General features: G+C 36.7%; 1 protein-coding gene across 1 annotated transcript in view; it reads left to right on the top strand.

Annotated features, from left to right (window-relative positions):
- The window catches only part of grin3ba (glutamate receptor, ionotropic, N-methyl-D-aspartate 3Ba), a gene marked incomplete at its 5' end in the record, with an annotated part of 49,440 nt that overhangs the window by 23,084 nt on the left and 14,914 nt on the right, over positions 1–11,442 (top strand). The window contains one exon of the mRNA XM_081373972.1: positions 10,113–11,205. Coding sequence (XP_081230098.1) covers positions 10,113–11,205 — 1,093 coding nt within the window. The remainder of the gene's footprint in view (positions 1–10,112; positions 11,206–11,442) is intronic.

The following is an 11,442-nucleotide window of genomic DNA, read 5'->3' as shown; positions in this document are numbered from 1 at the left end:
TCCTCCACCAGCCTGCCAACTTAGGTCCTTAGAACACGGCCCACATACTCACATTTTTAGACAGACTACACAACATTGTCACAGCAGAAGACCAAATAGATGCAGAGCAGAGGAGATACATTGTCATCTGGGACAATATATCTTTTCACCGATCTGCTCTGGTCCAAAACTGGTTTCATGAGCATCCACAATTTTAACTCGCACCATACTCTCCCTTCCTTAACCCCATTGAGGAGTTTTTTTCGGCATGGCGATGGAAGGTTTACGATCTCCAGCCCTATGTCAGGATATCCCTCATTCAAACCATGAAGGAGGCCTGTGACCTAATGGATGCAGGGTCTGTGCAAGGATGGATTCGCCATTTAAAGGGTTAGTTCACCCAAAACTGAAAATTCTGCCAGTAATTACTCACCCTCATGTTGTTCCAACCCCGTAAGACTTTCGTTCATCTACGGAACACAAATTAAGATATTTTTGATTAAATCTGAGAGCTGGATCACTCCTCCATAGGCTTCTATGGGATCGAAACTTTCCAGCCCAGAAAGTGAGTAAAGACAATGTTTAAAATAGTCCAAGTGACTACAGTGGCTCAACCAAGTTTATCAACCAAAGTTTATCAAGCGACGAGAATACTTTTTGTGCGCAAAAAAACAAACAAAAATAACGGGTAATAATAATAATAAATAATAAAATGTATTAAAGGTCCCGTTCTTCGTGATCCCATGTTTCAAACTTTAGTTAGTGTGTAATGTTGCTGTTAGAGCATAAATAATATCTGTAAAATTATAAAGCTCAAAGTTCAATGCCAAGCGATATATTAATTTAACAGAAGTCGCCTACATCGAACGGCCCGTTTGGACTACATCCCTCTACTTCCTTCTTTAATGATGTCAGTAGAACCGTTTTTTGACTAACCTCCGCCCACAGGAATGCTCCCTCAACTCTACCGAAATTCGTTTACTTGCGCACTTCTTATAACTTACTGTGTTTACTCAGCTCTTACGGTGATTTTCTGAAGTAAAACTGACGCTTCATCTTTTGAGTGATGTACAATAAACTTTATTAAACTCATCAATATATGTTTGATCATCATTCGGACCTGGTCCGAAACAGCAGACTTGTAGGCTATTAATAAATAATGAATAAATACAAGCAGATGACAAATACGTTATAATAACCGTAATTAAACTACTAAACCATACCTGTTTCATCTCTATACAGCACTCTGACTCTGTAGGCATTATTGTTCGACTCGAACTGAACACCGTTACTGAGAGTTTCTGATATTATCATCATTCCGTGAGAGGAGATTGTCCTGAGAGACTGAGCGCGAGCTCATGAAGCTCCGCCCCCTGGGTCGTCCAGCATTAGCTTATTTGCATTTAAAGGGCACACACTAAAACAGCGCGTTTTTCTGAGCCCCAAAAAATGACAATTTAAACATGCTGTAAAAAATAATCTGTTGGGTATTTTGAGCTGAAACTTCACATATACACTCTGGGGACATCAGAGACTTATTTTACATCTTGTGAAAAGGGGCATAATACGGGACCTTTAAACTATTAATTTTCTTCTGTGTGGGCCTCAGAGTGAGTTCACGTGGTGTATCAGCGCAGCGCTTCTGGGTTGTACGTCAGCACGTAGGCTCACTATTGGCCGACGCTGGTCATGTGTGTAATGCGTGTGACGTACAACACAGAAGCGCTGCGCTGATACACCACGTGAACTCACTCTGAGGCCCACACAGAAGAAAATGAATAGATGAATAAAGTCATTATTTTGGGTTTTTTTGCCCACAAAAAGTATTCTCGTCACTCAGCGAAAGCTCTCAGATTTAATCAAAAATATCTTAATTTGTGCTCCGAAGACGAACGAAAGTCTTACGGGGTTGGAACAACATGAGGTTGAGTAATTACTGACAGAATTTTCATTTTTGGGTGAACTAACCCTTTAAGAAGATTCTTCCCTCGCTGTCTTGTGAGAGAGGACATAGCCTGTGATGTGCAGCTAGACAAAGAGATTTATGTTTATGTACTACTATATTCTATTGAGAATATGTTCTGATTTTCATTGCAAATTGCAACCTTTGGAAATGCATGGGTGTATTGACTGATTTCACAATATGGAGAGAAATAAATATTTTCATCAATGTGCAGTACTGGTCTTGTGTGTTGTGTTTGGACAATATATCATATCCTTTACTCTAACAATATCTCTAAAAATCAAACCCAAACTATATCATTAGAAGAATAGAAATGTAGTGTTTAAGATTGAGCACAGCAGTGTAAGTGTTTTAAACAGAATCAAATTATATGTGCCGTACAATGTCAAAATTGTGTTTGTGGACCTTTTTTTATATAGCGCTTTATACAATACAGATAGTTTTACAGAATACAGAAGCAGGTTTACAGTGATAACAGGAAAATTATGCATTTCGTAAATGCATTTCTGCAAAAAAAATGACCATCATCCAGTTCAGTTCTCATACAACCGCGGCAGTACAGTCAGATCAATAATATTGTTGTTGAATATTAAGTAGCAAAACTGTTCATAAACTGTAGCATTTCCAGTAACAAGCTATTGTTCCAACAAGTCAATTTAAATGTAGGACAAAAAACATGGTTAATGGGGGGTACCTGTGGAAAATGTTGCCTATTAGTTATAATATGACATAAACATTAACGTTTAGCAATGCTAGATTTCTGTTGTTTGTCACATTATAACTAATAGGCTACATTTTCCACAGCTACCCCCCATTTACCATGTTTCATATTTCTAGTGTGCCATTTCTATGTGACTCATGTGTGGCTTATATGAACCCATGGTCTTCAAGCCCAGTTATTTACAATAAAACTGGAGATTGTGTTAGAGGACATAGCGAAAGAAACAAATATCCATGGTCTTATTTATTGAAATGTATGTGCCTTAAAGAGTCAAGTGTCATAGATTGCACAAATGTGTGCAGCCCTAACACGTTTTTTTTTTTTTTTGCACAAGTAAACTCTATTTACCATGTTTCACATTCATGATTAATGTGGAATCTGCATGCGACACATGGCTTTTGGACCCCTAGTCTTCAAGCTCAATTTCCTATAGGGGATCTGGAAATTGTGTTTACCATAATTGTCATGTGATACCCAGTATAAAGCTTTTTAATCTCGTATCATCTATAATTTTTCATATTATGAATATTTTCATTATTAAAAGGATATTTTCAGTTTTTTATTTTTATCAGTATATTGTAGTCTAGCTAACTATTCTGTCAAAAGTATTGCTTTGTTGTAGTTTAACTGCTGTAGATTATGAGCAGCCTGTAGCTCATCCAGCTAGAGTTTTAAAGTAACTTCACCAACACAAATGTCTATCCTGGAGGTATTTCAAGTATTATACGTAATCAGGAATTCATTTGTTATCTGATCACGCAGTGCAGTCATTTCAATTAAGCTTTAACTTCACCTTTAGTGATTAGTGTGCATAGACATATTAAGCATATTTAACATTAGGGGAATTATAATGTAGTAAATTCTCTCCAAGGAAAAAGGCTGTATTAGTATTCCAGCCACTGGTATAAAGGTACAGGAATATTCTGTCTCGACTGCAGTATGGTCATTTATGGTCATCAGTATAGTTATTTTTCTGATTGAACCACCGGAGACTTAAAAATGCAATTAACGGACTCAGGGGCATTTTCAATACATTTATACCTCCTTAATCAAAACCATATCCCTGTGTGCATTTACATACACCGTCAAGTTAGCAGTTACAGAATGATACATTCTCAGCAATTTCTGTACGTTAGATATTTATACGTGTATCTCCATACTTGTAGATATATATGTATATATATATATTTATTATTATTATCATTTTAATTTTTTTAAGGTTAAAAATCTATAGGCAATGCAAATATTAAACTGATAAGATCAGTTGAATTAAATGATAGTCAAATGTATTTAAATGAGAACACATAATCAAAGGATTATGTTAATTGTATTAATTATGCCTTGATTAAACACTTATTATTAGGCACTGTAGGATTGAAAATAATCCAAGATATTTGAAATGAACAAAGACATTTGCTTTACTGTTTCCACCCCCTCTTTCTACCACAAGGACCATTTGGAGTTCCTAAAGGCACAGAGGGGCTGATAGTGATCAAGGCCTGTAGGCCAAGATGTGTGTACTTTGGGGGTCGATGAATTGTCACACCTTTAGTACAATGGGGGAAGTTGCAATTATCTCATTGGTCAGTTTGGGTTTTAGTCACATGGCCAGGGAAGGGATAAAAGAAGATTGTAACTGATGCTCTGTCTCTTTGGTGCTCTGGCTTTTTTGATTTTCGGGCCCTTCTTGGCTCTGGGTCTTTCTCTCCCCCCTTTTCTCTCTCTCTCTCTCTCTCTCTCTCTCTCTCTCTCTCTCTCTCTCTCTCTCTCTCTCTCTCTCTCTCTCTCTCTCTCTCTCTCTCTCTCTCTCTCTCTCTCTCTCTCTCTCTCTCTCTCTCTCTCTCTCTCTCTCTCTCTCTCTCTCTCTCTCTCTGGTAACATTTTACATATATACAATTTATGGTATAAGTTATTATCACCTCATACATCTATTTTGTAACTATTTTAAGTGTAACCATAACCATATATTGTCATTAAACCCTTTCAATTACAAATAATGTGCTAAATAGTTTTGATTTGGTATTGACTTTGAAGTGCTACCTATTGCAATGCAATATTGTCACTCTCTATAGCAACACTCTCCCACATATTAAGCTATTGTAACTGTGCTTATTTCCGTCGCTGGTATAGCAGTGGGTGGTAATAGACAAGAAATGTACAGTTTTCTACCATCTTGCTGACAACGTTTCTTTTGTCATTCGGCAGTCTTGCAGACTGAACCCCTGCAGGAAATCCACCCTTACAGCTTGTTAAATGGTTTTGTATTTATACATTTGGAAAATGTATATATGTTTAAAAATACAATTTAATGTTTGGAAATCAGGACCATTAATCCATTTACTTGTGAATATAAAACCAAAGTAGAAAAAAATGTTTGGTATATGGGTGATTCTCCAACTACAGGCACTTTTGTGTCCTTGGCCTTTTTTTGTAAATAAATAAACAAACAAGTGCGCAAATAAACTGTCATTATGAAGTTCATGCTCCAACATCCTAGTAACCACCAAATCTTGCCCCTTTTGCATGGCTGTTTATTAGCAGATTTTGCAGTTTTATGCTTGTCCCCAACCCAGACTGGCCCTCTTTGAATGTTAGAAAATTATATTAAAGGATCGATTTAAAAATATTTTTTAACATGTTTGTCTTAAGGACAAATAAAATAATATGATACCATCGAAATTCCATATGTATATCATAATTTTAAACTATTTTTGAAATAAAATAAGTCTGTCCCCAGGTTTTCCGTCATTTCCACCTCCATCAACAAAATCCACTTTAATAGATCCACCTTAAATATTTTATTTACTTTGTAATCATGGAAATAATAGTGAAAAGGACGTATTAGTTGAAGATGAAACAGCACAAGAAAATAAATCAAGGTAACTCAAGCTTTTATACAGAGTATTTTTATCCACCTTGGCTGTTCAGTTGAATTATGTACAACAAATATGAAAATAATGTATTTATGTTTATTACGAGTAAACAACATAATACGTCCAAAAGTAGCTAAGCCTGACATGACGGTGTGCTAATATTGCAGAAAAACTGCTAAAATGTAATTTCCACCTCCGTCATTTCCACCTCTGAGAAATTACAGGCGTAGCTTTGGACATGATATATGCTGTTTTTGTGCGCTATTTGCATGTTCTCATGACATATTTGTGCTTTTGAACTGAGAACTTTATATATCACCATTCCAGTACACTCTAAATTTATTTTTATTTATCTATATTTATATGAATGTTTTGAGCAGGTTCATATAATTTGCATATCATTTGTAATCATTATTTTTAAAACTATTAGGTATACTGTTCAACTCATATATTTTAAATAACAAAATTCATGGTTAAAAATATTTTGGACTGGCAATTTAAGTAAAAATAAACAGAAACTATCTTTCCACCATAAACCGTCATTTCCACCACTATAGTTTTTAAGAAAAAAAATAAGAATAACCAATGATGTGGATCTAAATGTCAAGTAGTAATAGTTTATTACTTACAATATATGTGTGAGTGACTTATAATAAACATAGACCTGAGCAAAAATGAGATGCTGTAGGCAAAAATCCCAACTTGTGGCAACTCGTGGCATTTAGCAACTTTAAATAAAAATGCATTAAGTTCATGAAGCATTAAGATTTATTTTGTAGCCACTGATGTTGTTGACAGATACATAATCTTATATAACAGTTTTACAATATTATATTGTAATAAAATACCTAAATTGAAAAGTGGTGGAAATGACATCTTTGAAAGCGCTCTTCAGAAAAACTGTTAAAAATAATAATAATCCATGGAATTCTAAATCTGCCCACTGTTATATTGTGTTAGAAGACAAATGAATGAAGCTAGGAAGATTGTTTTAAGAGTGTTTTAAGAGAGTGAATTTTCCATAAACTCGCAGTGCCACCCATATATATATAACAAACTGTAGAGTTTTGTTTGTATTGTGATATAGTCCCTATTTACACTGCTTGAGAACTCTTATCACTGAAGGCTGGAAGAAGCCTTAGCTATCTGCTCACTTCTCCAAATTCGTTTTTTTTTTTTTTTTGGTAAAAAAAAAGAAGAGCGAAAGCACCCTCAGATGTAAGATTAAAGTGCCGCTGTTATATGATTCTTGCTCAGTTGAAAAACTTTTTTTTTTTAATGAAAAAAAAGACAGAGGACCCCTGAGATTTAGAACTCGATTGAACGCAGTGATGTAATCTTTAATATTCACCTCACAGAGTGAGAATCCCCCCCACCCCCATGTAATGAAATGTATTTGCTCTGAGAAATGAGTGTATAGCACAGAAACACAGAATCTGAAAACAACACAACACACAGGGATTATTTGTTCTCTGAGGTGCTAATGCTTTCTGAAAGTTTAATAATAGTCACACGGATAGAAATCTCAGTTAGGAAATCAGCTTTTGCAGTGGCTAACTTATTATACCCTATCTTTTAACTTCTGCTTTCACACCAGATCAAGTGTTCTCCGCGGGTCAAACTAGGGCTATCAGGAGAAATTAATGATGCAGGCAATCATTTTTTTCCCCTTTTATTTTCTCTCTTCTCCCCCGTTTTAATGGAAGTGTACAGTTATGGTCACACAGAGTGCATATCATTTATGGCCTCATTTAGCCACACATCACAAGCCTTTTTCACTCTGGGTTTTTCATCTTCTCTCTGTGACTCAGACATTGCCCAGCAAACCTTTGACTACTCTACATCCCCAGCTGGTTTATTGATGAAAATCGATAATTGAAGTAATTCACGGCATATATTCTGCCATAAGAGCAGTGTGGCTCGGCTGTGTAAGAAATCACAATTATGTGATATATGCAGAACATCACAATAGTAGAATATCTAGAGGTGCATGGTGGGTTATTCACCTAGAAACCATGCTCTATTTACATATTTGTTTGTTTACTACATTGTAGTAGTAAATGCATTGTCTGTAAAAGGTCATATATTGGTTCAAAAGATTTAGTGTGATTTATTCAGGTTTCTCAGGTCATAATCCTGTCCTTTTGTCTTTGAAGGAAGCCTTGAACTTCAGTGGCTTCAAGAGTGATCTATATTTCCGTCTGTTCTTATTCTTTTCTTCTGCATGCTGTGAAACATATTGTTTGAGAATTAAAGATTAAACATTTTGGTATGTAATTTTAAAAGGATAATCATTGTGCCAATCAGTAGCTCTTGAATAAGGAATAATTATTTAAATCTTGGCAGACGCACCATGCAGCAAATTTTTTTCAGCGCACTATGTGACAGCTTTGGCACTTCTTTTTATGACAGTTAGACATGATCACCTAGAGGTGTAATTTTCGTTTAGTATTCAAGGGGACCTGGGTTAAAATCCTTATTTAATACAGACACACACACACACGTTTTATGTTTCATGGGGACTTTCCATAGACATAAGGATTTTTATACTGTACAAGCTGTATATTTTTTCCTCTTGCACTAACCCTATTCCTAATCCTACACATCACAGAAAACTTTCTGCATTTTCAAAACACATCACTTAGTATGATTTATAAGCTGTTTTCCTCATGGGGACCAAAGAATGTCCCACAAGGATTTCAGATATTGCCATCTTTGTGGGGACATTTTGTTCCCATAATGTAGGGTTAACTAGGACACACACACACACACACACACACACACACACACACACACACACACACACACACACACACACACACACACACACACACACACACACACACACACACACATAATGACAGAATGTTTTCATCATTGTATGGACATTTTGATCTCCTTTTGTGTTCTATAGGGAATAAAGTCATCTTACCCTTAGCATAAAATAGGCTAATATATATATATATATATATATATATATATATATATATATATATATATATATATATATATATATATATATATATATATATATACATATATATATATATATAATTTTTTATTATTACTCTTTTTTAAGCAAGATCATTCTTTATTGATGCTCACACAGTTGCTTCATGGATTCTATGGATTATGTCTCTTACATAAAGTGATGAATGGACTTTGTGCACAAAAACGGTAAACTGCACCTTATGTCTTTTGTAAGTGGTATTTTTTTGTTTTAATCAGAGGCTGTTCTGTGTGGTCATTCAGCAAAGCATGCAGCGACAGTGAGATTCCCTGGGCGGTGAGCGTGCGCTGAGTTCCTGTGCAGCTCACACTGCTGTTTCAAACACGCGATCGACTGAGCAAATGGCATTTTCACACAAGGCTGACATTTAAACACTTAGGTGGTCTTGTGTTTTCAAAATGGAGAATTTTGTCAAAGGCGATGAGTTTGGAACACTGTTAATATTTTACTTATAGTGGACCTAAACCCTGTAAATATGGACATACAGTATGAAATAATAGTCAGAAAAATATATTTTTTTAAATGGATCAGTTTATTGAACACTACAAAATCTAAAAAATAAAAAAAAAGTTTGCAAATGGGCTTTTTGTTGGCTATCATGTTTTATTGCACATATAGAAGAATATGGAGCTCATGCTTGAGGAGAAAAAAAAATCCAATTTGGTGCATTTGCTGATATTCATATGGCCAAAAATTAAGATAAAATTTTGATAGATGGTATAAATCAATGAGATATGTATTACAATATAGCAAGCTACTTACATAAAATACATATAAACATCATTTGTCACTCTACAGTATATAAGATGATATTTAAATGCAGTTTTATGATCAAATCTCTGTAGTTTTTATTGAGGGGGCAAACACATATAATGCAATGCAATGTAATGTAATGATGCTTGAGAGATGTACAAATACATGTTGTTCAAAATCCTGATATATTATTTGATACATTTTAACACAATTTTATCTAAATAAAAAAAGATGTATGAATATTCAAGTAAACTTAAGTTGCTTCAGTAAAGATTTCACTGCAAAAAGACACCTGAAGCTGCCATTTCCTTTTTAAATATACTAAAATGTGTTTTACTTATTAAAAAAGTACAAAAGTAAACAATCAGATGACAGAAGGCATGTAGTAGATTGTGTACAATGGGTTTTTCATCAAAGTTTTGATTATGTTCATAATTTAGAGGCCTTTTTTCTCATTAAATATGATATAGTATAGGCTTTACAGGGTTAATTACCAAAGGTAAAAATCTCTTAAAATTTAATATAAAACTGTAATGCAGTCAACAAAGCTGGTACTTAAACCAATTAATATCAATCAATGCCATTATATAAATAGGCATAAAATAGCTATAAAAAATCTTCTTTATTTCTATGTAGTATCACTTCTGTACATTTTACTAGTTTTCACTAGTTAGCTCCTCTGGCTCTTGTGTAGGATTCGGTTAGCTAGAGATTCAGCAAAAAAAATGTTGCTCTGCCATCTCATCACTGTCTTTGCTTTTGCTGGATGCATATATATTCCCCTCACAATTCTCATGTCCCTGCTGTGCTCAGGTTCTTGTCGAACACTTCGTTCATGGGGCTGACAGGCCCGGTGCGAGTACAGCGCTCGCTCTCCAGGGTCCTTACCTCCCAGCGCTTTCACATATGGAGCCTACAGCGGGACCCTCTGGGCCAGCCAAGTTGGGTGACCGTGGCAAGCTGGCAGTCGGGCCGTCTGGAATTAGAGGAACAGAGCCTGTGGCCAGGCATGACCCAGCACCACCGGGAGGGCGGCCCAGGGATTAGGCTCGGCGGACGCTGGCAGGCAGGACTCCCAGTGGCGGGGAGCAGATTGCGGGTCGTGACCTTGGTCGAGCACCCGTTTGTGTTCACACGGGAGGTGGACGAGGAGGGCCAATGTCCAGCAGGTCAGCTGTGCCTTGACCCTCAAACCAACAGCTCTGAAGTCCTCAACCAGCTGTTCAGAGAGCTGGAGCAAACCAACAGCAGTTCACTGCCAACTGACATGCGGAAATGCTGCTATGGATACTGCATTGATCTGCTAGAGAAGTTAGCCGAGGACATGCACTTCGAGTTTGACCTCTACATCGTAGGCGATGGGAAGTACGGGGCGTGGAAAGGGGGTAGATGGACTGGTCTGGTGGGCGACCTGCTCAGTGGCGTGGCTGATATGGCCGTCGCCAGCTTTAGCATCAACTCAGCTCGAAGCCGAGTGATAGACTTCACCAGCCCCTTCTTCTCCACCAGTCTAGGGATCCTGGTGCGCAGCAAGGACACAGCTGCACCCATCGGTGCTTTCATGTGGCCGCTTCACTGGTCCATGTGGGTGGGTATCTTTGTGGCACTGCACATCACAGCTCTTTTCATCACGCTATATGAGTGGAACAGTCCGTTTGGCATGACCCCGCATGGACGCAACCGCATTAGGGTCTTCTCTTACTCGTCTGCCCTGAACCTCTGCTACGCCATTCTGTTCGGCCGGACCGTTGCCAGTAAAACTCCAAAGTGCTGGACGGGCCGCTTCCTCATGAATCTTTGGGCCATATTTTGCCTGCTGGTTCTGTCCAGTTACACGGCCAACCTAGCAGCTGTCATGGTGGGGGAGAAGACCTTTGAGGAGGTGTCAGGGATTCATGATGTCAAGGTAAAACACTGCATTTCATCTTGAATTACTAAAGAAATATACAAACATATTTGATGTAATATTGTGAAATGTAACTATAATTTTTAATCATTGTTTTCTATTTTAAAATATTTAACAAAATAATTGATTCCTTTGATGGCAAAGCTGAATTTTCAACATCATTACTCCAGTCTTCACATGATCCTTCAGAAATCATTCTAATATGCAGATTTTATGTGCAAGAAGCATTTCTTATTA

The sequence above is a fragment of the Scardinius erythrophthalmus genome (assembly GCF_964197995.2).
Source record: "Scardinius erythrophthalmus genome assembly, chromosome: 9".
Lineage (NCBI taxonomy): Eukaryota > Metazoa > Chordata > Actinopteri > Cypriniformes > Leuciscidae > Scardinius > Scardinius erythrophthalmus.
Note: the sequence above shows the minus strand (reverse complement) of the source record. Positions and strands in the feature narration are given on the sequence as shown.